Source organism: Peromyscus maniculatus, chromosome 12 (genome assembly GCF_049852395.1).
Source record: "Peromyscus maniculatus bairdii isolate BWxNUB_F1_BW_parent chromosome 12, HU_Pman_BW_mat_3.1, whole genome shotgun sequence".
In the NCBI taxonomy this organism is placed as follows: Eukaryota; Metazoa; Chordata; class Mammalia; order Rodentia; family Cricetidae; genus Peromyscus; species Peromyscus maniculatus.
Genome location: NC_134863.1, coordinates 76,606,215 through 76,627,048, shown reverse-complemented (window position 1 = coordinate 76,627,048; position 20,834 = coordinate 76,606,215). Strand labels below are relative to the sequence as shown.

Genomic DNA, 20,834 nt, shown 5'->3' with positions numbered 1-20,834 from the left:
TCATGCCGATGATGGCATCACTTTCTCTACTTCTCGCACTTGTTAGCACAGTTGCTACCATACCACTCTGTTGCTATCTTGTGCAAGGACGTAGCTGAACTCAAATTCCCACACACTAGCAAGGGAATCGCTTCACCTCAAGTACCTAGGACAGGATTTGGCGCTGCGGGCCCCAATCCCGGTGTCTTATTGGTCCTCAGTGACGCCACTCAGGGAGGGGCGTGGCTTTCTCTGTGACGTATCAGACAGCGGATGGTCAAGAGCCCCGGCAGAGGGGCGGGAACGGAAGGGGGAAGCCAGAGGGCCGGGTGGGCGGGGGCAAGTTGCTACAATGAGCCCCCTTCCGGCGCGAGGGACCGGAAGTTGTGGCCCGGCGGTGTCAACCTCGGCTCCGCAGCCTGAGAGCGCGGCCGCCACAGCGACCATGGGCGGGAAGAACAAGCAGCGGACCAAGGGGAACCTGAGGGTGAGGCCCGGCGCGGCAGCCCCGCGGCGCGCCGCTCGGGCGTCTGCAGGGCCGTGAGGGAGGCGTGTGGCGTCCCCGCGGGGTGGGCAGGTCGGGGAGTTGGGACCCAAACGGCGTCTCACGGCGGAGCTGTGCGGGGCGGAGCGCGCCCGGGGAGGTGTCGCTGGGAAACGGCGTCGGCGAGCACCCGGGTGGTAACCTGCCCGGGCGGCCGAGGTGGCCGTGCAGGCGCTGTGGGAGGGAGCGGGCTTCCTTTGCTCGGGGGTGGACAGTGAGTGGCGTTCCCCGTCCCTCCCGGCCAAGGCCGGAGTCGGTGGATGGTGCGCTGCGTGGTTTCAGTCCGTGTCGCCCGCCCCATTGGCTCTCTTGGCCGGCCTCAAGCTCAGCTCGCTCCTTCCTGTCTCACCCTGGCCACCCTGACCTCGCCACGTCTTGGCCTGGCCTGGCTGGGCAGGTTCCCGATGCCCATCTGTTAGGTGGCGGCTGTAGACACCGCAGGTCACTCTTCCTCCAGCATCAGCCCCAACTTAAGGTAGCTGGTCTCCGTGCTTAGCAACACTGCGTGTCACGTGATTGACTACCTTGCTTTATAAACATTTTTGAAGGCAGGTGTTTTCTACTGCCCTTACAGGCACAGACACACGCACACACGTGCTGGTTTTTAGCACAGTTTGGTGTTATAGACCTGTCCCAGCGTTTTTGAGTCAGTTACCTTTAGTGATTTCAGTGTCAAAACAATCACAATAGGTTAATTCCTGTGTTAAGTGCTTTTCTTGTATTCTTGTTTGTCACAGCATGTATTTAAAATTTTTATTCACTGTTTTAGAATATTATTAGAGTTACAATCTGCCTATTTTTTTCTTCTTTGAAATCACTCCACTGTATGGCCTGGAGTTCAGCTATGTAGACTACCGGGAACCCTGAGACCCATTTGCCTCTGTCTGGAGAGTACTGGGATTAAAGGCCCGTGCCAAGCCCGGAAACCTCTATATTCTTGGACTCACCAGCTGTTAATATTTGTTCACATTTCATTTTTGTTGTTGTTGTTGTTGTTTTTTGTTTTTCGAGACAGGGTTTCTCTGTGTAGCTTTGGTGCCTGCCCTGGATCTCTGGCCTCGAACTCACAGAGATCCACCTGGCTCTGCCTCTCGAGTGCTGGAATTAAAGGCGTGTGCCACCACTGCCCAGCTTAATTTATAAATTTTGCTGACCCTTAGGAGGGTTAATTGCAGTATTTAATACCCCATTTATCCACCTCAGATACTCTAAAAACAGTGCCATTCTTCATATACCATGCAAAACTAACTGTGGTGGGATACTCAAATATAATGTGCAGGCTTACAGTTCACATTTCTACTATCCTCTGTAAAAACGTTGGTGACTGAGTCAAGTATCACTTGTTCCCTTTGACTGACATTTAAGTCTTTTTTTTTTTTTTTTTTTCCAGAGCTGAGGACAAACCACTGAGCTAAATCCCCAACCCACCATTTAAGTCTTTAGATTTAGGCAGTTTCCCATTTCTTGCCCCCTTGCGCATGTATTCTATGTCATAATAACCAGGAAGAGTTGTCCATTGCTTTATTTAAACTCATCTACCTGTTTCCTTATATCAGTTCAGGTTAAACCATTTTTCGCCAGAATACTTCCTATGATGCTATTCTCAATCGATCACACCAGAAGTGCACAATACTTGTTTTTGCTTTTCTTCATCAGTGACATTTGTGTTATGTTGACCACTGTAAAGTCATCTTTTTCCCTTGGCTCGTAGACAATATGTGGTGTTGTAGCTTGAGCTTGAATGTACTAATCTATGAACTTATCTCTAAAGCGCTTAGCATGCTGAGATGATTCTTGCTCCGATCAGTTATTTATTACTATGGTGGTTTAAAAACTTACTTTTGCTATTGAAAATGACTCAAATAGTGAATTAATTACTCTTACCTCATTTTAGAGACGATCTAACTGAAGTTTATTTGTTTAAGTTTACATAGCCTGGAAGCTTTAGAGTTGGGGCTTGAAGTTTAGTTTTTTTTTTTTTTTGGTTTTCCAAGACAGGGTTTCTCTGTGTAGCTTTGGAGCCTGTTCTGGAACTCACTCTGTAGACCAGGCTGGCCTCGAACTCACAGAGATCCTTCTGCCTCTGCCTCCCAGTGCTGGGATTAAAGGCATGGGCCACTACTGCCCGGTGAAGTTTAGTTTTTAAAATGTTATCTATTAGTCTGTGTGTAGGTTAGAGGATGACTTTCAAAGGTCCTTTCTCCGTCCCCCTTTATGTGGTCCCAGGATCGAACTCTGGATTGTCAGGCTTGCATGGAAAGTGCTGGGTGCCACATGTATCTGTAGATCATAGATACACGTCTGTTTTTTGTTTTGTTTTGTTTTTTGTTTTTCAAGACAGGGTTTCTGTGGGTATCCTGGGGCTGTCCAGGAACTCCTGTAGAACAGGCTGGCCTTGAATTCGGTGATCAGAGAGCCTCTGCCTCCTAAGTGCTGAGATTAAAGGCTGGGCCACCACCACCTGGCTCTGGTTTTTTTGAGTTTTTTTTTTTTTTTCTTTTTTTTTTACTGTGTAGTACAGACTGGTCTGAAAGAAACTTCTTATTGCATCTCAGGCTGGCCTCAAACTTGTGATCATCTTGTTGCAGCCTCTTTAGTGGTGAGATTACAGTAAGATGGCTAACTGCTGTTCTTTTTTTTTTTTGACTGGGTCTCTCATATACCAGGATGGACTCAAACTCATCATATAACTGAGTCTGGCACTAACATCCTGACTCTCCTGCCTCCCCTTTCAAATGTTATGATTATGGGATTACAGATACGTGTTACCACACCACTTCTGATTGCTGTTCTTGAAGTATTCCTGAAGACACAGATTTGCAAGAACATGTGATGTATTAAACAATTATGAGACAGGCATGAATGGAAAGAGTCAGAGAACAGAAGAGAGTGTTGACTGATCTGAGGGAGAAAAGCACTGCACACACTGGTGTCTTGAAGGAGAAATAGAAGTTTGTCAGGCATTGAAAAAGAAGGAAGGAAGGAGCCTTTAGACAGAGAGAAAAGATTGACGATTGAAGAGCATACTTAGGGAACCTTGCGTGGAATTCAGGGTATTGAATGACGGGAGAAGGGAAGGATGGAGGGGCAAAGTAGGATAATAGTAGGAGATGAGCCTGAAAAGTTGAAGACAGATGGTGGAAGGTTTTTTTTTTTTTTTTTTTTTTTTTTTGGTTTTTCGAGACAGGGTTTCTCTGTGTAGCTTTGCGCCTTTCCTGGAACTCACTTGGTAGCCCAGGCTGGCCTCGAACTTGCAGAGATCCTCCTGCCTCTGCCTCCCGAGTGCTGGGATTAAAGGTGTGTGCCACCACTGCCCGGCTGGTGGAAGGTATTATAAGCCTTCACTTTGGTCTCTAAACCATGGACTCAGTCACTGACTCAAATAGCCTTAGAGAAGCCAGGCATAAAGAATCGACAGATACAGTATATGAAAACTGCCAAAGATAGAATAAGGTTCTTAATTTGTGTGTGTGCATGTGCTTCTGCACATGTGTGCTCTATTCTTGCATCCCTCTTTTGCCTGTTTATGTAGGTGTAAGAGTGTGGGTGCATGTGCACCTGTTTGCATGTGGAGGCCAGAGGTTAACCTTGGATTTATACACCTTGTTATTTGAGCTGGGGATTCCCCTTGGCCTGAAGCGCACTAAGCATGCTGACTTGGAGACCCCAGGGATCCTCTTGTTTTGACCTCCTTAGCACTAGTGTTTCAAGTATGTGTAACTGCACCAGGCTTCTTTGTATGGGTTCTAGGGATTAATTAGATTCAGGACCTCATGCTTGGGAGGTGGGGGCAATTCCTTTAAAGACTAGGTTATCACTCTAGTCCAAGGTTCTTACTTTTAAAAAAGTGCTTATTATATTGATTTGTGTATGCACGAGCATGCCTGCCTACATGCACTTGTGTGTGGGTCAGAGGACAATCAGTTTCCTTTCACCATATGGGTCCTAGGATATAACTTGGGTCCTCAGGCCTGGCATAAGGTGCCTTTACCTTCTGAGTCATTTTGCTTCACTCATAGCTTTGTAATTCTTATTTAACTATGGGTATAAGTATCTAACCTGCAGAGATCAGAACAGTACCTGTATTTTATATCCACAGAAAACATTGAGTAAAAGACACTGTTGGTACATTTAAGGAAATAGTTTTAAGTGGGAAGCTGGGATTTTGATACCTTTTCTGTTGCTTCTAGTTATCATTGCCAGCTTGATACAGCTTTCAATGCAACCTTCATTGGTTTAGTAGTGGGAATTCGTGTTTTATGGCTTGTTTGCTTTTGTTTTTTTGAGATGGGATTTCTCTTCGTAGCCCTGGCTGTCCTGGAACTCTCTGTATATACCAGGTTGGCCTTGAACTCATAGAGATCTGCCTGCCTCTTCTCAGTTGATAGTGACAGATTTTTTTTTTTTAAAGCCTACAGCACCCGGTATTCCCAGGCTGTCTCCCATCCAAGTACTAACCAGGCCCGACCCTGCTTAGCTTCCGAGATCAGACGAGATCGGGCGCGTTTAGGGTGGTATGGCCGTAGACGACAGATTTCTTTGAATAGTTTAAATATTTATTTTCTCATTAACTACAAATCTCCTAACTTTTAGAATAGGGGTTAGTGTATTATATACCAGTCAAAACATTGACTGTGATTCAAAACAAAGGAATGCTTTTTAGAAAAGATTTAATTATATGTGTATGCATGTGAGTGCAGGTGCCCTCAAAGTCCAGGAGAGGGCAGGGCTTCAGATCAGTTATGAGCAGCCCTGTGCAGGTGCTGGGACCTGAGCTCAGGTGTTTTGCAAGAACCCAGACTGCTCTTGACGGCTGAGCCATCTCTGTAGGCTAAGAGTGAGTCTTTTGTTTTGATCATTACACTGATTTTTGTGTGGATTATAGTAAATTTTGGCTTCTGATATGTGGAAATGAGCTTATCTGCTCTCAAGGGATTCAGTCTAGCATCATATGGCATTAGATCTCTCTCAGTCTGATAACATTTGTTGGATTAAAAAGATTGGACTTATTAGCTTATATCGTTATAAGATATATGTGTATGCAAATACTGTCTATATGGTATTTGGAAATTAAAATAAATATATATTGTAGGCTTTGGACTTTCATTCCTTTTCTTTAAAATGTTCTCAGTGCCAATTATATTGATACCATCAGCCACTAATGGGTTATAACTATAGTTTTCAAAACCTTGTTTTGACCCTGTGTGATGGCATATGTCTATAATCCTAGCACTTGGGAGACTGAAGCAGAGAGTCAGGAGTTCAAGACCAGTGTGTCTACATGAGACTGTCTCCAAAATCAAGAGTTGTCTAATGTTTAGGAAATTAAAATTGTTTGTGAGAGCTTTTTTGATAGGCTCTTAGGACAGAATAACTCGTCTCCAGGGAACATTGCAGGCTACGGCAAGAAGCGGTCCACAGTTGTAAATATACCTGTGAAGGAGTTAAAGAAGGGAATAAATTTCTTTGTATAGTGCACATATTTGTTTTCTCTGTAGCAGCAGATCCCCTAACTTTTAGAACTAGTGGAATTATATATATATATATATATATCAGTCAAACCACGGACTGTGGTTCAAAACAGGCTATTATCTTTTTAAAAAAAATGTATTGTCAGGCGGTGGTGGCACACGCCTTTAATCCCAGCACTTGGGAGGCAGAGACAGGCGGAGGATCTCTGTGAGTTTGAGGCCAGCCTGGGCTACAGAGTGAGATCCAGGAAAGGCACAAAGCTACACAGAGAAACCCTGTCTCGGAGAAAAACAAAACAAAACAAAAACAAACAAACAAAAAACAACAAAAAATGTATTTTAAATTAATGTATATGTGGAAATGTGCTCTGACTTTCTTTCCTGCTTTTCCTTCTTATCAGCCTTCAAACAGTGGCCGAGCTGCAGAACTCCTTGCCAAAGAACAGGGAACAGTGCCTGGATTTATTGGTTTTGGAACATCTCACAGTGACCTTGGCTATGTTCCTGCTATTCAAGGAGCTGAAGATATAGACAGCCTCGTAGATTCTGATTTCCGAATGGTGCTGAGGAAACTTTCCAAGAAAGATGTCACAACAAAATTAAAGGCAAGTTTTTTTACACACACACACACACACACACACACACACACACACACACATACCCGATTAAGAATGTAGTTTTAGACAGGTGGTGGTGGTGGTGGTGGTGGTGGTGGTAGTGGTGGTAGTGGTGGTAGCACACACCTTTAATCCCACCACTTGGGAGACAGAGGCAGGTTGATCTCTGTGAATTTAAGGCCAGCCTAGTCTACAAAGCAAGTTCCAGGACAGCCAGGGTTGGTTCAAAACCCTGTCTTGAAAAACCAAGAAAAAAAAAATGTAGTTTTGTTAGAATAAGTGTTAGGTATAGTTGTTGTATAATTTATCATTATTGCAATAATGTGCAATAACTTATCATTAGTTCTTTTACAGTTGTAATTTTTTTGTCATGTAAGTTTAGTTGACCCTTGTATTTTGGGTTATAAATTAGCTTGCTTCTCTGAAACATTTTGAACCACATTCTGGAATCCTAGCTGTGTAGTTATTCATGGTAGAGGAATAAAAGTTTTTAAAATTTTAGGGTTGTGCTGTGTAGCCCTTGCTGGCCTGGAACTTGCTGTATAGGTCAAGGCTGTCCTTAAATTTGTGGCAATATTCCTGCCTCCACCTCCTGAGTGCTGGAATTACAGATTTGAGCCACCATGCCTGGCTATTGTTATTTAATTACGTATTTGAGTGTTTTGCCTGAATATATGGGCACCATGTCCATGTGTGTGCCCAAGAGGCCAAGAGAAGTTGTTGGAGCTTCTGGAACTGTGGTTATGGCTGTGAGTCACCATGTGGTTCTGGAACTGACCCTGGGTTCCTTGAAGAAAACCAGTGCTCTTCTTAACTGCTGAGCCGTTTCTTCACACTATCTTTATTGTTTTGAGATGCAGTATTGTGATATTGCTGAGCTCATCTGAGATTTCTGGATTTAGGTGGTCTTCCTCAGTCTCTGGGTAGCTGATGTCACTCCTGGCTCAGCTCTATCCTTCCCATTTGTTTATGGTAAAGTCTGAAAGTCAGTGGTTAAGTTTCTGCTATAGTGGATAGTGAAAGAATTTTTCATGTTTCCTTGTGGCACAGACAGAAATAATGTAATCTCCTTTTAAATAAAATAGATTAAGCTTCCAGAGCAAAAGAAAGAAAATGAAAAGGCAGTGTTACATTTGTTAATCCTTGATGATGTTAATTCTTTTCAGGCAATGCAAGAGTTTGGAACCATGTGCACAGAAAGAGACACAGAAGCTGTCAAAGGGGTTCTTCCATACTGGCCGAGAATCTTCTGCAAAATTTCCCTTGTAAGCATTAGAGTTTATGAGCCTGTTTTTGCTTAAGTGATTCATTTCTGGAAAGTTTTTCTTAGGTATTTGCTACAGAACGTTGAGAATGAGTTCCTTATAGTTACTCAGTCTTTGAGTGTATCTTTGATACAATCTCATTGGAAAGGGGAAGAAAGGAAAAATTATTTCATATGATTGCCAGTAAAGAAGCCCTAAATCCTCAGTGTTTCAAAGCAAGTTTTTTCTTTTTCTTTGCTTTCTTTTTCTTTCTTTATGGCTTGTAATTGAATCCAGGGCATTGTTATTGTAAAACACACGCTTCACTACTGAGTTACTTCCCTAGCCTGTCACAAGTTAATATTAGTTTGATAGTTGAATTCCTACTGTGAATCATTGAAGAATATTTACAGATATTCATACTTGTTTTTAAACACATTTTTATTTTTAATAGGATCATGATCGCCGGGTTCGAGAGGCTACACAGCAAGCTTTTGAAAAACTTATCCTTAAAGTAAAGAAGCACTTGGCTCCGTATTTAAAAAGTGTAATGGGATATTGGCTGATGGCTCAGTGTGACACATACCCACCAGCTGCAACTGCAGCAAAAGATGCCTTTGAAGCCGCATTCCCTCCAAGCAAGCAACCTGAAGCCATAGCCTTTTGTAAGGAAGAAATTACAAGTGTGAGTTTTAGAGTCCTTTTGTGTTTCTCAAGTGTCTAAGGGCTCTCGGGCATGTAGTGGCAATGCTTTTACCTGCCCTTGCTTTCTGTTACCTCCAAAGGCGTAGGGGACCAGCAGAATGGACCAGCAGGTAAAAGTGCTCCCCTGCCAGCCTGAACGCCTGCGTGTTCCTTACAGCCCTCATACATACAGGCAGAGAGAACTGACTCCACAGCTGTTCGTTCCCTGCCCTGCACGTGTGCACAGCTTGTGTTCTCTGTGGGCCAGAGAAGGGAAAGGAGAGCAAATCCTAGTCTCTCTTAGTAAGAAGAAGAAGGAGTAACAAGTAGCACAGATGTTTAGTGGAAAATTTCTCCTGTTGGGAATCGGAGCTGTCAAAAAGTACCTTGTCCTTACTACAGTAGCAGCCAGTGTAGAGAATCGATAGGAAGAGAAAAATGGGCAAAATTCACACCTGTTAGTTTTGCTGTCTGATTTGGCTAGTAGGTGGGTTGAGGGTATGGGAATTTTTATTTTGTTGTTGTTGTTGTTGTTATGATGATGATGATGATGATGATGATGTTTTTTTTTTTTGAGACAGGGTTTCTCTGTGTAGTTTTGGTGCCCATCCTGGATCTTGTTCTGTGGATCAGGTTGGCTTCGAACTCACAGAGATCCACCTGGCTCTGCTTCCTGAGTGCTGGGATTAAAGGCATGTGTCACCACTGCCCGGCTTTATTTATTTTATATATATAAATATATATAAATTTATATATATAAATATATATAAGTATATATAATATATATATATATATATATAATATATATATATATATTTTTTTTTTTTTTTGAGACGGGTTTTTCTGTGTAACTGGCTGTCCTGAAACTCACTCTATAGACCAGGCTGGCCTCAAACTCAGATATCTGCCTGCCTCTGCCTCCCAAGTAAGTACTAGGATTAAAGGAGTGTGCTGCCATTGCCCAGCAGGTACAGTAATTTTTAAAAAATAGATTTTCCTTATATCTGATCATCATTGACAGTTCCATAAAATCTCAAGATTTTGGTGGTTTTCTCTTTCAGGTACTACAGGATCACCTTCTAAAAGAAACCCCTGATACACTCAGTGACCCTCAGTAAGTACGTTGTTTCTAAGTAACTCATAGGAGGCATTTACTTTGTTGGTATCCATGTGTAATTTCAGTGTGCTATGTTCTACAAGGAATTCCAAATACAAGTAAAATTGTTTCAGAGAATGCTACATGGTGCCTGCTGTGTGCTTTTACTTGAACTTTAGCTGGTTGTCAAATTTGAATTTTCTGAGCTACATATGTAGTTCTATTAGAATTTTATTTTATTTTTTCTCACATTTACCTTTTGGCAGTCACAACAGCAGGAACTATTTTAAGGTTTGGCATACCTGAAGAAGTTATTAAGTAGTTCTGTTAAAGAAGTAGTAAAGTGTTTTATTTACCTTTATGTTGTGTTGTAATTAAATTTTAAGACTGCATCAAAGTAGTCAGGTGCCTCACCAGCACTCCTAGAGTTGCTCAGCACATGCTGCTGAGAGAGCGTTGTGCTTGTGTTCCCGTCCTCCTCCATGTGTGGGGACGAAACATTTGCTTTCACTTGCATTAGTTGCAAAGTGTGTGATTGCAATTCTCCCTGTGGGCAGCCAGACGGCTCCTCAGGTAAGTGCACTTGCAATCCACCCTAAGAACCCGAGTTCAAGCCCTGGGACCTACCTGTGCTGTGGAAGGTTGTCCTCAGACGTTCACATGTGCATGTGCATAAAATAAACCCAACAAAGAACCCCAAAACCAAAACTTATTTATTTTTCAATCCAGAACTGTTCCCGAGGAAGAGAGAGAAGCTAAATTTCATCGAGTTGTAACGTGCTCCTTGTTGGCCCTAAAGAAACTGCTTTGCTTCTTACCTAACAATGAACTCGATTCTCTGGAAGAAAAATTTAAATCACTGTTATCACAGAATAAGTTTTGGAAGTATGGAAAACACAATGTACCTCAGGTATCGTAATAGTTTTTAAGACTTCTTTTTTCTGTAACTTCCTCATTTTGCTGCATTTATGCTCGTTTATTGTTTATGTTTAAAATTATGCAAGCACATCTTTGTAGTTGGTCATTCAGGACTTAATTGCCTCTTTTACTAAACTATTACTCTATTTTCACCTCTTCCGTTGTTGTTGGGGGTTGAACTGATACACGCTTTACTAGATCTATATTTTCACTTTGTAAATTTAGGTTGGGCCTTGAATTAACATTAAATCATACTACTTTATTCATGGCACCTTAAAATTATTGCTGTATGCGCGACTCTTATTTAATATCTTTTACCCCTTTGTCCACCTTATAGAGTTTTAACGTATGCATCTTGCTTGTGGAGGCCAGTCTCATCATCTGTAGTAGCATACCATACTGTATGTATAAAACAGTGTTTTCAAGAGAGAACTTTAAAGTTTGCCGTCTTTAAAATGTTATGTATAGTTACTTCTTTGCTGACTTCGATTTGAGAATATTTTTGAAGAATATACATAAATATTTTGTAGGGCCAAAGATTTATATTTTTATTACAGTTTTTTATTTTTTGAGATTATAATATAATTGCATCATTTTCCCATTCTCTCTTTCAAATTCATAGTCTCTTTTTCTTTGATATGCACATATACACACACACATGTTTAATGATTAATATATTTCTAAATACATATATACAACCTGCTCAGTTTGTAAGTTACCTGTATGTATATGATTTCAGGCCTGACAAGTGGTATTGAATAATCTGTTGGTGTGTTTGTTTTTGGGGAAGACTGTTGCCTGTAGTGTTTTTGTCTAGGGCTGAGGCCCTTTCTTGTGTGTTGGTATTGTCCTTGTTCAGGTTATGTTTAGAACCTGTGGGTGACACCACCAATGGAGCCTCTCTGACATCTAGGTGACAGATCTCACAGCAAAGTTCTCTTTCTGGCTCTTGCCGTCTTCCTGCCCCTCTGGTGTTGTAGATGCATCATTTAGGACAAGGCTCTACAACTCTATTTTGATTGGTTGTAATTTTCTGTAATGGTCTTCTTTTTCAGAGATGTTACTTTAATGAGGGGGTGAGAAGCACACTTGTCTGTGGGTATGAGGACAAATATTTAGAATCTAATTAGGGACTTTGCTGATTTAGTAAAGTGGCAGTTGTAGGTTCTTCAGGATCCATGACTTTGCTGTTCTGGGGTAATTGACTGGGTTCCCAGTACTAAGCATTATTTCCTGCTTGTTGAGCAGGCCTAGAGGTTAGAGATGGCTTAGATGGAATGAAGTCAGATGGATGCAGGGACGGGATGGTGTGAAGTGTATCCTGGTCCAAGCTTGGAGTTTGCGGTAGATCTCTGGGGGTTGGGGTGGGATGGAGGAGAGGAGGATTAGGTGGACTCATCTAGCTAGAACCTGGAGAAGGCTGTGCATGATCTAGCTGGGTGGAGGGGTTGAGTGTGATGTGGAGTGGCCTGTAGGTTTGGGAGTGGGGGTAGGAAGAGGCCTCAAGGAAGCCTAGAGATTGATAGGGGAGCCCTGGATGTGGGACCCATCCCCTGGGGTAGGGATTGTGCATGGAGGGAGGATCAGGTGGTCTCACCAGGCTAAGTTGAGAAGGTTGTGCAGGATCTCCATTCATGTCTTTTTAAATCTGGAAATGCATCATTTTATATTCTACATCTTCATTATAGACTTGTCTGGTACAGTCTTGTATGATAGCAATAACTTTGTTTTGAACATATTATTCCACTGTCTGTGATTTTATTGTGGCTGAAGTCAATTATCATTCTTGTGGCCCTTCCTTGGGAGGTAGTTTGTCTTTTTCTCTGGCTATTTTAAAATTTTACTCTTTTTTTTTTTTAAATTTTACTCTTTATGTTTTCTTTTACTTTTTTTTTGTTCTTTTTTTTTCTTCTTCGAGACAGGGTTTCTCTGTGTAGTTTTGGTGCTGGTCCTGGATCTCGCTCTGTAGATCTGCCTGGCTCTGCCTCCCAAGTGCTGGGATTAAAGGCATGTTCCACCACCGCCCGGCAATATTTATTTATTTTTTTATGTATATGAGCACTCTATCTATCGACTTTATGACAGAAGAAGGCGTTAGATTCCACTGAGATAGTTATGAGCCACCATGTGATTGCTGAGAATTGAACTCAGGACCTCTGTAAGAGCAACCAGCACTCTTAACCGCTGAGCCAACTCTCCAACCCTCTTCCTTTTTTTTTTTTTTTTTTTTTTTTTGAGACAGACAGAGTCTATTTATATAGTCTTGTCAGGCCTGGAACTCACTAAAAAAGCTGGCCTTGAATTAGTAGAGATCTTCTTGCCTCTGTCTCTTGAGGGTTGGGATTAAAGGCTTGTACCTTGCACTCATCTCTCTTTACATTTCCTTAATTGCAGTCTGAAATGTCCTGGTGTGGATTTTCTTCTGTGCATTCATGTGTCCTGTTTATGACTTAGTGGGATTCTTGAATCAATGGATTGGGGTATTTAATTGACTCTAAAATTCTCAGATATTTCCTTTATTTCATTCTTTCTTTTTCTTTGGTGTTGTAATTAATTATAGATTAAATTGTTTGCATGTTATCTTGTATGTCTCATGTGTTTTTTCAGTTTTCTCTTTGTGTGCTGCTTGTGGATTTTTTTAAATTTGATCTTCCACTTCACTGATTGTGTTTAATTTGTTTATTTCAGCCCATCCATACTGCCCAAACAAAATAACTTAAACTGGGTAATTTGTGAAAAGTAGAAATCTATATCTCATGGTTATAGAGGCTGGTTAAAACTCGACACAGGGCCTAAGGATGGCTCAGTGGGTTAGAGCTCTCGCCGAGGATCTGGGTTCAATTTCCAGCACCCACATAGGAGCATATAGCCATGGGCAACTCCATTTCTGGGGCATCTAACACGCTCTTAGGGCCTCCCCTCTTAGCTTGTGGTCTTTTGCAGGCATCAGGCATGAATGTGATACACGTAAATGCAGGCAAAACACTCACACATGTAAAATAAAATAACTCAAAATTGTTTTTATAGGACTGATGAATATTCTAGCAGTTTAAGAGATTTTGCTTCAAAGATGGATCTTCTCAGAGTATCCTTATATGCTGGAAGACATGGGAGCCGAAGGGCAAACTTGCTCCTCAGCCCCGCCGTGCAGTTATTGTCTCACTGCTTTGTTTGGGGTTTCAGTTTGTTTTTTGTTTTGAGACAGCCTCACCATGGAACTCTTGCTGTTCTGGAACTAGCTTTGTAGACCAGGCTGGCCTTGAATTCATGGAGATCCACCTGCCTCTGCTTCCTGAGTGCTGGGATTAAAGGCATGCGCCACTATGCTGAGCTTTCTTTTGTTAATTATTAATTACGTTTATGAAGGTAATGTGCTCAAGACACTTGTACCCAGCAGTTAAGTTTCAGCACATGAACTGAGTTTGTGGGAACATTAGATGTAACACTGCTCTCGAGCTTTAAATTTAAATTTATTAGATTAATAAATTTTGGTTTAGGAAATATGCTTCTCTTTCAGATCTATGGTCTGCTATCCTGGAAAAGGATAGAACCCTTTTTTTTTTCTCTGCAATTTTTTAAAAATTTAGTTTCTTTAGATAAGCCCTGTTATGAAATTTGTGCCTGATTAATTTGACATCATGTATTGCTATGCTTGCTTTTCTTTCTGTTCATTGTGGCTAATGTGCCCTATTTTACATTTGCTTCACTATATAAGAGACCCCAAATGAAGAGCTCTGCTATTTAAGGATTTGTGTCAAAAATTATATTCTTTCTGCCTTTATTTTGCCTTGGTAATTCCCAATCTCTCTTCAGATTGTTACTCTTTGAGATTTTAAAAATTATTTTTACAGTTTATGTTATATAAACTTTTAGTTGTATGAACAGGAAAATATTGCTGCTACCATAGTTAATTGTATCACACATCAGTAGGCTTCAATTTAATTCCACTTTGTTTTTTCTTTTAGATCCGTTCAGCGTATTTCGAGTTAGTTTCTGCCTTGTGCCAACACATTCCCCAGGTGATGAAAGAGGAAGCCTCCAAAGTGAGCCCATCTGTCCTGCTTAGTATTGATGACAGTGACCCTGTAGTCTGCCAAGCTCTCTGGGAAGCTGTGCTCTACACACTGACAACTATTGAGGTATGTAAGGGAGGCACATTTACCACGTTGGGGACTGAAAAATGCTAAACAAATCCAATAAACATGTTAAACTGGTCATAAGATGGCATAAATGTTGTATGTTACATTTACTTCCCTGCTCCTTTTTCCCTTCCTTGTCTTCCCCCCCCCTCCCCCCCCCCCTTTTTTTAAAAAAAAAAAAAAACAGCTGCAGGGCGGTGGTGACACACACCTTTAATCCCAGCACTCGGGAGGCAGAGGCAGGTGGATCTCTGTGAGTTTGAGGCCAGCCTGGTCTACAAAGCGAGTTCCAGGAAAGGGACAAAGCTACACAGAGAAACCCTGTCTTGGAAAAAAAAAAAAAAAAAAAGACAGAGTCTTTGTACACAGTCCTGGCTGTCCTGGAACTGCTCTGTAAACCAGGCTAGCCTCTAACTCACAGAGATTCTCTGCCTCCTGAGTGCTGGGATTAAAGGCATGCACCCATATCTGGCTTTTTTGTTTTAAGCTTTGAAACATTTATTTAATTTCCCACATCACCAATTTTAAATCTCAGGGAAGCAGAGCAGTGTTGTGGCTGCGGCACCATGAGCAGGAGGACGTGAGTCTTCGGTCACAGTGTTTATGACCTTTAATTTTACCCTGTGGCTTAGTCACTTTACAGTTCAATCTCAACAGTGCAGAAGTGTTTCTGTATGAGTTCCACTTGCTCAGTGATTGTGCCGCTGGAACTCTCACAGGAACGGTTTCTGAACCAGCAATATGCTTATTTTTTTTAAGAAAACAGCTTTTATAAGAGTGTCTTAAATCATCTTCCTGTTAGCATAGCAAATACATGATTATTAAATGTAGCACATTTAATTTTTTGGAGTTTTAATTGTGGTAAGAGATATTAATGCCTTACTAGTTAAAATATTTAATTTTAAATTTAAATTGTTTTTGAGTCAGGGTTTCCCTACATCACTCACTCTGGCTGGCTTGGAACTCATATTTAGACCAGGCTGGCCTTGTACTCACAGAGACCCCCTTGCTTCTGCTGGAGTTAAAGATGTGTCCCACCACACCTGGCCTTATTTTTAGCTTTTATTTATTTTTCTTTGGAAGCAAGGTCTTGCCATATATGTGTGTGTGTGCGCAAGCGCGCACACACACACGCGCACGCGCACACGCACACACACACACACACACACACACACACCTACCTGCATGTCCTTACAAGTGCTGGGCATACAGGTGTGCTCTACTATTCCAGCTTAATTTTCAGTTTTAAAATTTGTTTTCTCTTAGTTGGGAAATATAATTTCTAATTACTATTGTAATTTTTATTTTATTTTATTTTATTTTATTTGGTTAGGACTGTTGGCTTCATGTAAATGCAAAAAAAAGTGTGTTTCCCAAGCTGACGGCTGTGGTTCGTGAAGGTGGCCGGGGCCTAGCTACTGTCATATATCCTTATCTTTTACCGTTTATCAGCAAACTCCCTCAGTCCATTACAGAGCCAAAGCTGGATTTCTTCAAAAATTTTCTCAACTCTCTAATTACTGGGTAAGCAACTAACATTTTTTAAGTTAAAAAATGAGATTTGTTTCTTTATTGTGTGTGAGTGTTCATGCACATGTGTCATGGTGAATGTATGAGGTTCAGAATACAACTTGCAGGAATCTCTTCTGTCTTCCATCATGTAGGTCCTAGGGATTGACCTCAGTAGTCAGGCTCAGTGACAAGTGCTGTTACCCTGAGCCATCTTGACAGCCTAAATTCTATTTTTAGACGTAAAAGGAATTTTTCTTGTTTTTATTCTCATAGCTTTCCTTCTTATTTGAACTTTACCATTTTTTTCCTTCTTCTGTTTATTAAACACTTAAAAGCTTTCAGAGAAACAGGAATGACAGAGCAGGATAGAGTATTTGCCATGTTGTCCAGGCTGGACCTGGGCTCAAATAAGCCTCACGCCTCAGCTTTACCCTCTTAGATGGCTGGGATTATAGGACATGAATTGTAACCAACTCACTTCTTTCCCTGGAGACCATCAGAGCTTCTGTAAAAGGTAAATACAGTTAAGTGCCTAGATGGAAACAGACCATATTCTAAATGAGTCATGGTAATTTTGGGCAAATACAGATGCCCAAATTCAGAAAATGAGCTGATGAAGTTTTTTAAATGTTCCTATAATGAAATATTGGAGCTGTTTAGGACCTAGGATGTGGCTCACCTACCTGATAGCATGTACTAGGTCTCAGGTTCAGTGCCCAAGAACCAAAAAAATACATTTCTGTTTAAAAAGTTCATCTTGATCCCTGTGGTGGTGGCGCACGCCTTTAATCCCAGCACTGAGGAGGCAGAGTCAGAGGATCTCTGTGAGTTCGAGGCCAGCCTGGTCTACAAATGAGTTCCAGGACAGCCAAGGCTCTACAGAAACCCTGTCTTGAAAAAAAACAAAACAAAACAAAACAAAACAAAAAAGAAAAAGAAAAAGAAAAAGAAAAAGAAAAAGAAAAAGAAAAAGAAAAAAGAAAAAGAGAAATTACACCTTGGCCTGGAGAGATGGCTCAGTAGTTAAGAGCCCTGGCTGCTCTTCCAGAGGACCCGGGTTCAATTCCCAGCACCTGCACGGCAACTCACACCTATCTAGGGCTTCTGACACTCTCACACAGACATACATGCAGGTAAAACAGGAAGGGACATAAAATAAAAGGAAATTGTAAAAAAGAAAAATGGAAAAAGTTCACCTTATTTGAATTTAATAAAATGCATATTTTTACTATTATCACATTTTAAATGTAGTAATCTCTGGTTATGCCTCCTTTCATATTTACAGATGGATTGACACATAGGCAGGAATTCTGTCTCTCTTAGTTTTGAAAATAAGTTTTTTTTTTCTTTTCTTAATTCTTGACATTTACATTCTCATTAGCTGTTTATTTTGGTTGCTCTTAGTTCTTCTTTCCTTTTTTTTTTTTTTCCAGGAGATGGTTTCTCTGTGTAGCCCTGGCTGTCCTGGAACTTCTTTGTAGGCCAGGCTGTCATTGAATTCACAGAGATCTACCTGCCTCTGCCTCCTGAATATTGATAGTAAAGGTGTGGGACACCACTGCCTGACTAGTTCTTAGTTTTAATAATTTGATTTTAAAGTCTTTCTTCGGTGTGATACCCTTTAAATATCTTTAGTGATTGCGAGTTTTTATTTTCTTTTTCTTGTAAGAATAATTCTCAGTTACTATTTCTTAGGCTGTCAACAGAGAGAACCAAAGCCAGCTCTTCCGAGTGCTCAGCCGTCATCTCTGCGTTTTTTGAATGCTTACGGTTTATAATGCAGCAGAACTTAGGTGAGGAGGAGATGGAACAGATGCTTGTCAATGAGCAGGTACGTTCGCAAGAAAGACTCAAGCTCACTGTGTCCTGTGGACATTTTTCGTAGTTAGCCTTCACTGTAAGGATTTCAGTTTTATAATTTACAAATTGAATAGTGTATTTCTGTCTGGATAAGTGAAAATTCTGTATTGTCAGTTGCTAGTGTAATATCCGTAGACTATCCATATCCAGTCTCTAGATTTAAATTCCTGACTGCTTTAGAGGGAGACAGTGCAAAACAGATTTTGGATGGTGCTCTTGGTGATGTTTAGTGTAGGTTTCAGTTATTCAGTAATAATCTTGTTATTTCTAAAATGCTTAGGTGCAGTTGTATTTGATATTGAGATCCAGGATAAAGAGCAGGTTCTGCTAGAAGCCTGGATGTTTGTTAATATCTTAGGTACTGTCTCTCTTTCTTAAAGATTTATTTTATGTATATCTCTGCATGTGTGAGAATAGGCAGCTGCCAAGTCTAGATGAAGGATTCAGATCCACTGGAGCTAGAGTTAGGGTTGGTTGTGAGCCCTCTGTTAGGGTTGCTGGGATCCAGTCATCTACAGAAGCAGTACGTGCTCTTAACTATTGAGCCATCTCCCCAGCCCCATTGTTATCATCTCTTACCTTTAGCTTGCTTTCTTTTTGTTTTTTTTTTTTTGAGACAAAGTTTTTATGTGTAGCCCTGGTTGTCCTGGAACTTATGCTGTAGTGCTGTAGACCAGGGTGGCCTCAAACTTAAAGATCCACCTGCCTCCATTTCTTAGCTTTATAAGGAATTTGCTATTCTGGAAAGCTATTCTGAATTTGTCCCATCCCTCCCTGCCCAGACAAGTTTCTCTGTAGCTTTGGAGCCTGCCCTGGAATTCACAGAGATCCACATGCCTCTGCTTCCCAAGTGCTGGGATTAAAGGTGTGGTGTGCACCACCACTGCCCGGCTATTCTGAATTGTTGGTGTTTGTTTGTTTGCTTGTTTATTTAATTAATTAATTTATTTGACAGTGTCTTATGTAGTCCAATCTTGGCATCAGCTTCCTATGTAGCCCAGGATGACTCTGGACTTCTGATTCTTTGCTTCCACTTTCCAGAGGCTAGAATTATAGGCATATACCACCTTACCTGGCAGGTTTCTTCTAGTCTTCTGTGTTTCTTGTATCTTTTAATTAAGTGGAAAAAATCTAAAAGCTGAGCTTAGAAGATCCAAAGAAAACTGGATTATGAATTATGGTTGATTACATTATAAAATTAATTGAGGTGGAATAGAGTAAAATTGTTAAACTTTTTGACTGATTGGAAAATATTTGAGTTAACTTTTTTCAGAGATCTGAGGGAAAAAACAGTCATTTCACAAATAGGAGGAGTGTGTGTGTGTGTGTGTGTGTGTGTGTGTGTGTGTGTGTGTGTGTGTGTGTTTTTAGTGCATATATGTTTAAGTGTGTGTGAATGCCAAAAGACAACTTCGTGTGTCATTTCTCAGGAATCCACTCTTCTTGCCTTTTGAAGCAGGCTTTGAAATGCACAGACTTGGGTAGGCTGTCTGGCCAGTTAACACCGGGGACCTGCCTGGTTTTTTAAATTTTTTAAATTTAAATTTTGTGTTCTTTAATATGGATTTTGGCAATTGAAGTAAAGTCCTCATGCTTGTATGGCAAGTATTTCCGAGACGAGCTGTCTCCCGGGCCCTCAGATAGGAGGCTGTGCTGTGTCTTAGCCTTGTTTAAACTCTCTTGGAAACTCAAGTTTTACACTTTCACCTTCTCTTTCAGTTGATCCCATTTATTGACACTGTTCTCAAAGACCCAGGACTGCGACATGTGCCTCTCTCTAGCCATTTAGCAGAAACATTAAATTCCTGGGAAGCCAAAGCAGATGTAGAAAAAGGTGCCAAAACCGTTTACAACTTGGAGAATGTTCTGCTCAACTTCTGGGAAAGACTTTCAGAGGTCTGTGTTGAGAAAATCAGTGAGCCGGAAGCGGATGTGAGGTGTGTTTTGGGTGTGTCTAACCTCGTAGGGGTCCTTCAGAAGCCGAAGAGTTCACTGAAGTCAAAGAGAAAGAAAAATGGTAAGGTCAGGTTTGCCGATGAAGTACCTGAAGTTAAAAAGGAGAATGAGAAGTGTGCATCTTCCGAAGGGGAGAACAGCGAAGGCTCCGAGGGAGTGACTGAATCTTCTCTCATTCGTGATTCTGCGGACCTTGTGTCTCCTTTGAGGAAAAAACCTCTGGAGGACTTAGTCTGTAAACTTGCAGAGGTGAGCATTAACTTTGTCAATGAGCAGAAATCAGAGCAGCACCTGCAGTTCCTCTCCACGCTGCTGGACTCCTTCTCCTCCGGCCAAGTGTTTAAAGTTCTCCTCGGGGACGAACAGAAGAATGTTATCAAAGACAAACCTCTGGAAATAGTCAGACTTGCAGAAAAAAGTCCTGCAGTGCAGTTCTTGTACCATAAGCTGGTAGGCTGGCTAAATGAGAGTCAGAAGAAGGACGGGGACTTCCTGGTGGACATCCTGTACAGTGCCCTGCGATGCTGTGACAGTGACGCCGAGAGGAAGGATGTCCTGGACGATCTAACCAAGGTATGACTGTCGCACACCTCTGCTACACAGTTTTATGTGCATGACGAGAAGAAGTCTGCTTGGGTGCTAATCTGGGATTGCTTACCTGCCTCTGAATGTCAGTTTGAGGACAAGCAATATGCTCTTCACTGTTTTGAGAAGTACTGCTCAGTTCTTGTTGATAAATGGTTGGTAACAAAAGAGAATTCTTTCAGTTTCTGCCTAGTGTTGTCCTTTTCTTTTGGATGTACGAATTATGTTT

At 41.3% G+C, this 20,834-nt stretch overlaps 1 protein-coding gene and 1 non-coding gene across 2 annotated transcripts in view; one reads left to right on the top strand and one right to left on the bottom strand.

Annotated features, from left to right (window-relative positions):
• Positions 1 to 249: 249 nt before the first annotated feature.
• Ltn1 (listerin E3 ubiquitin protein ligase 1) overlaps positions 250 to 20,834 on the top strand; it is a 56,471-nt gene continuing 35,886 nt past the window's right edge. The window contains exons 1-10 of the mRNA XM_006987939.4: positions 250 to 466; positions 6,396 to 6,599; positions 7,778 to 7,876; positions 8,310 to 8,540; positions 9,601 to 9,653; positions 10,365 to 10,545; positions 14,519 to 14,692; positions 16,026 to 16,216; positions 17,900 to 18,035; positions 19,784 to 20,593. Coding sequence (XP_006988001.1) covers positions 332 to 466; positions 6,396 to 6,599; positions 7,778 to 7,876; positions 8,310 to 8,540; positions 9,601 to 9,653; positions 10,365 to 10,545; positions 14,519 to 14,692; positions 16,026 to 16,216; positions 17,900 to 18,035; positions 19,784 to 20,593 — 2,214 coding nt within the window. The 5' untranslated portion in view covers positions 250 to 331. The remainder of the gene's footprint in view (positions 467 to 6,395; positions 6,600 to 7,777; positions 7,877 to 8,309; positions 8,541 to 9,600; positions 9,654 to 10,364; positions 10,546 to 14,518; positions 14,693 to 16,025; positions 16,217 to 17,899; positions 18,036 to 19,783; positions 20,594 to 20,834) is intronic.
• Positions 4,933 to 5,051, bottom strand: LOC121821831 (5S ribosomal RNA). Its single transcript, XR_006062719.1, has one exon. It is a non-coding gene; the product is annotated as a 5S ribosomal RNA (ribosomal RNA).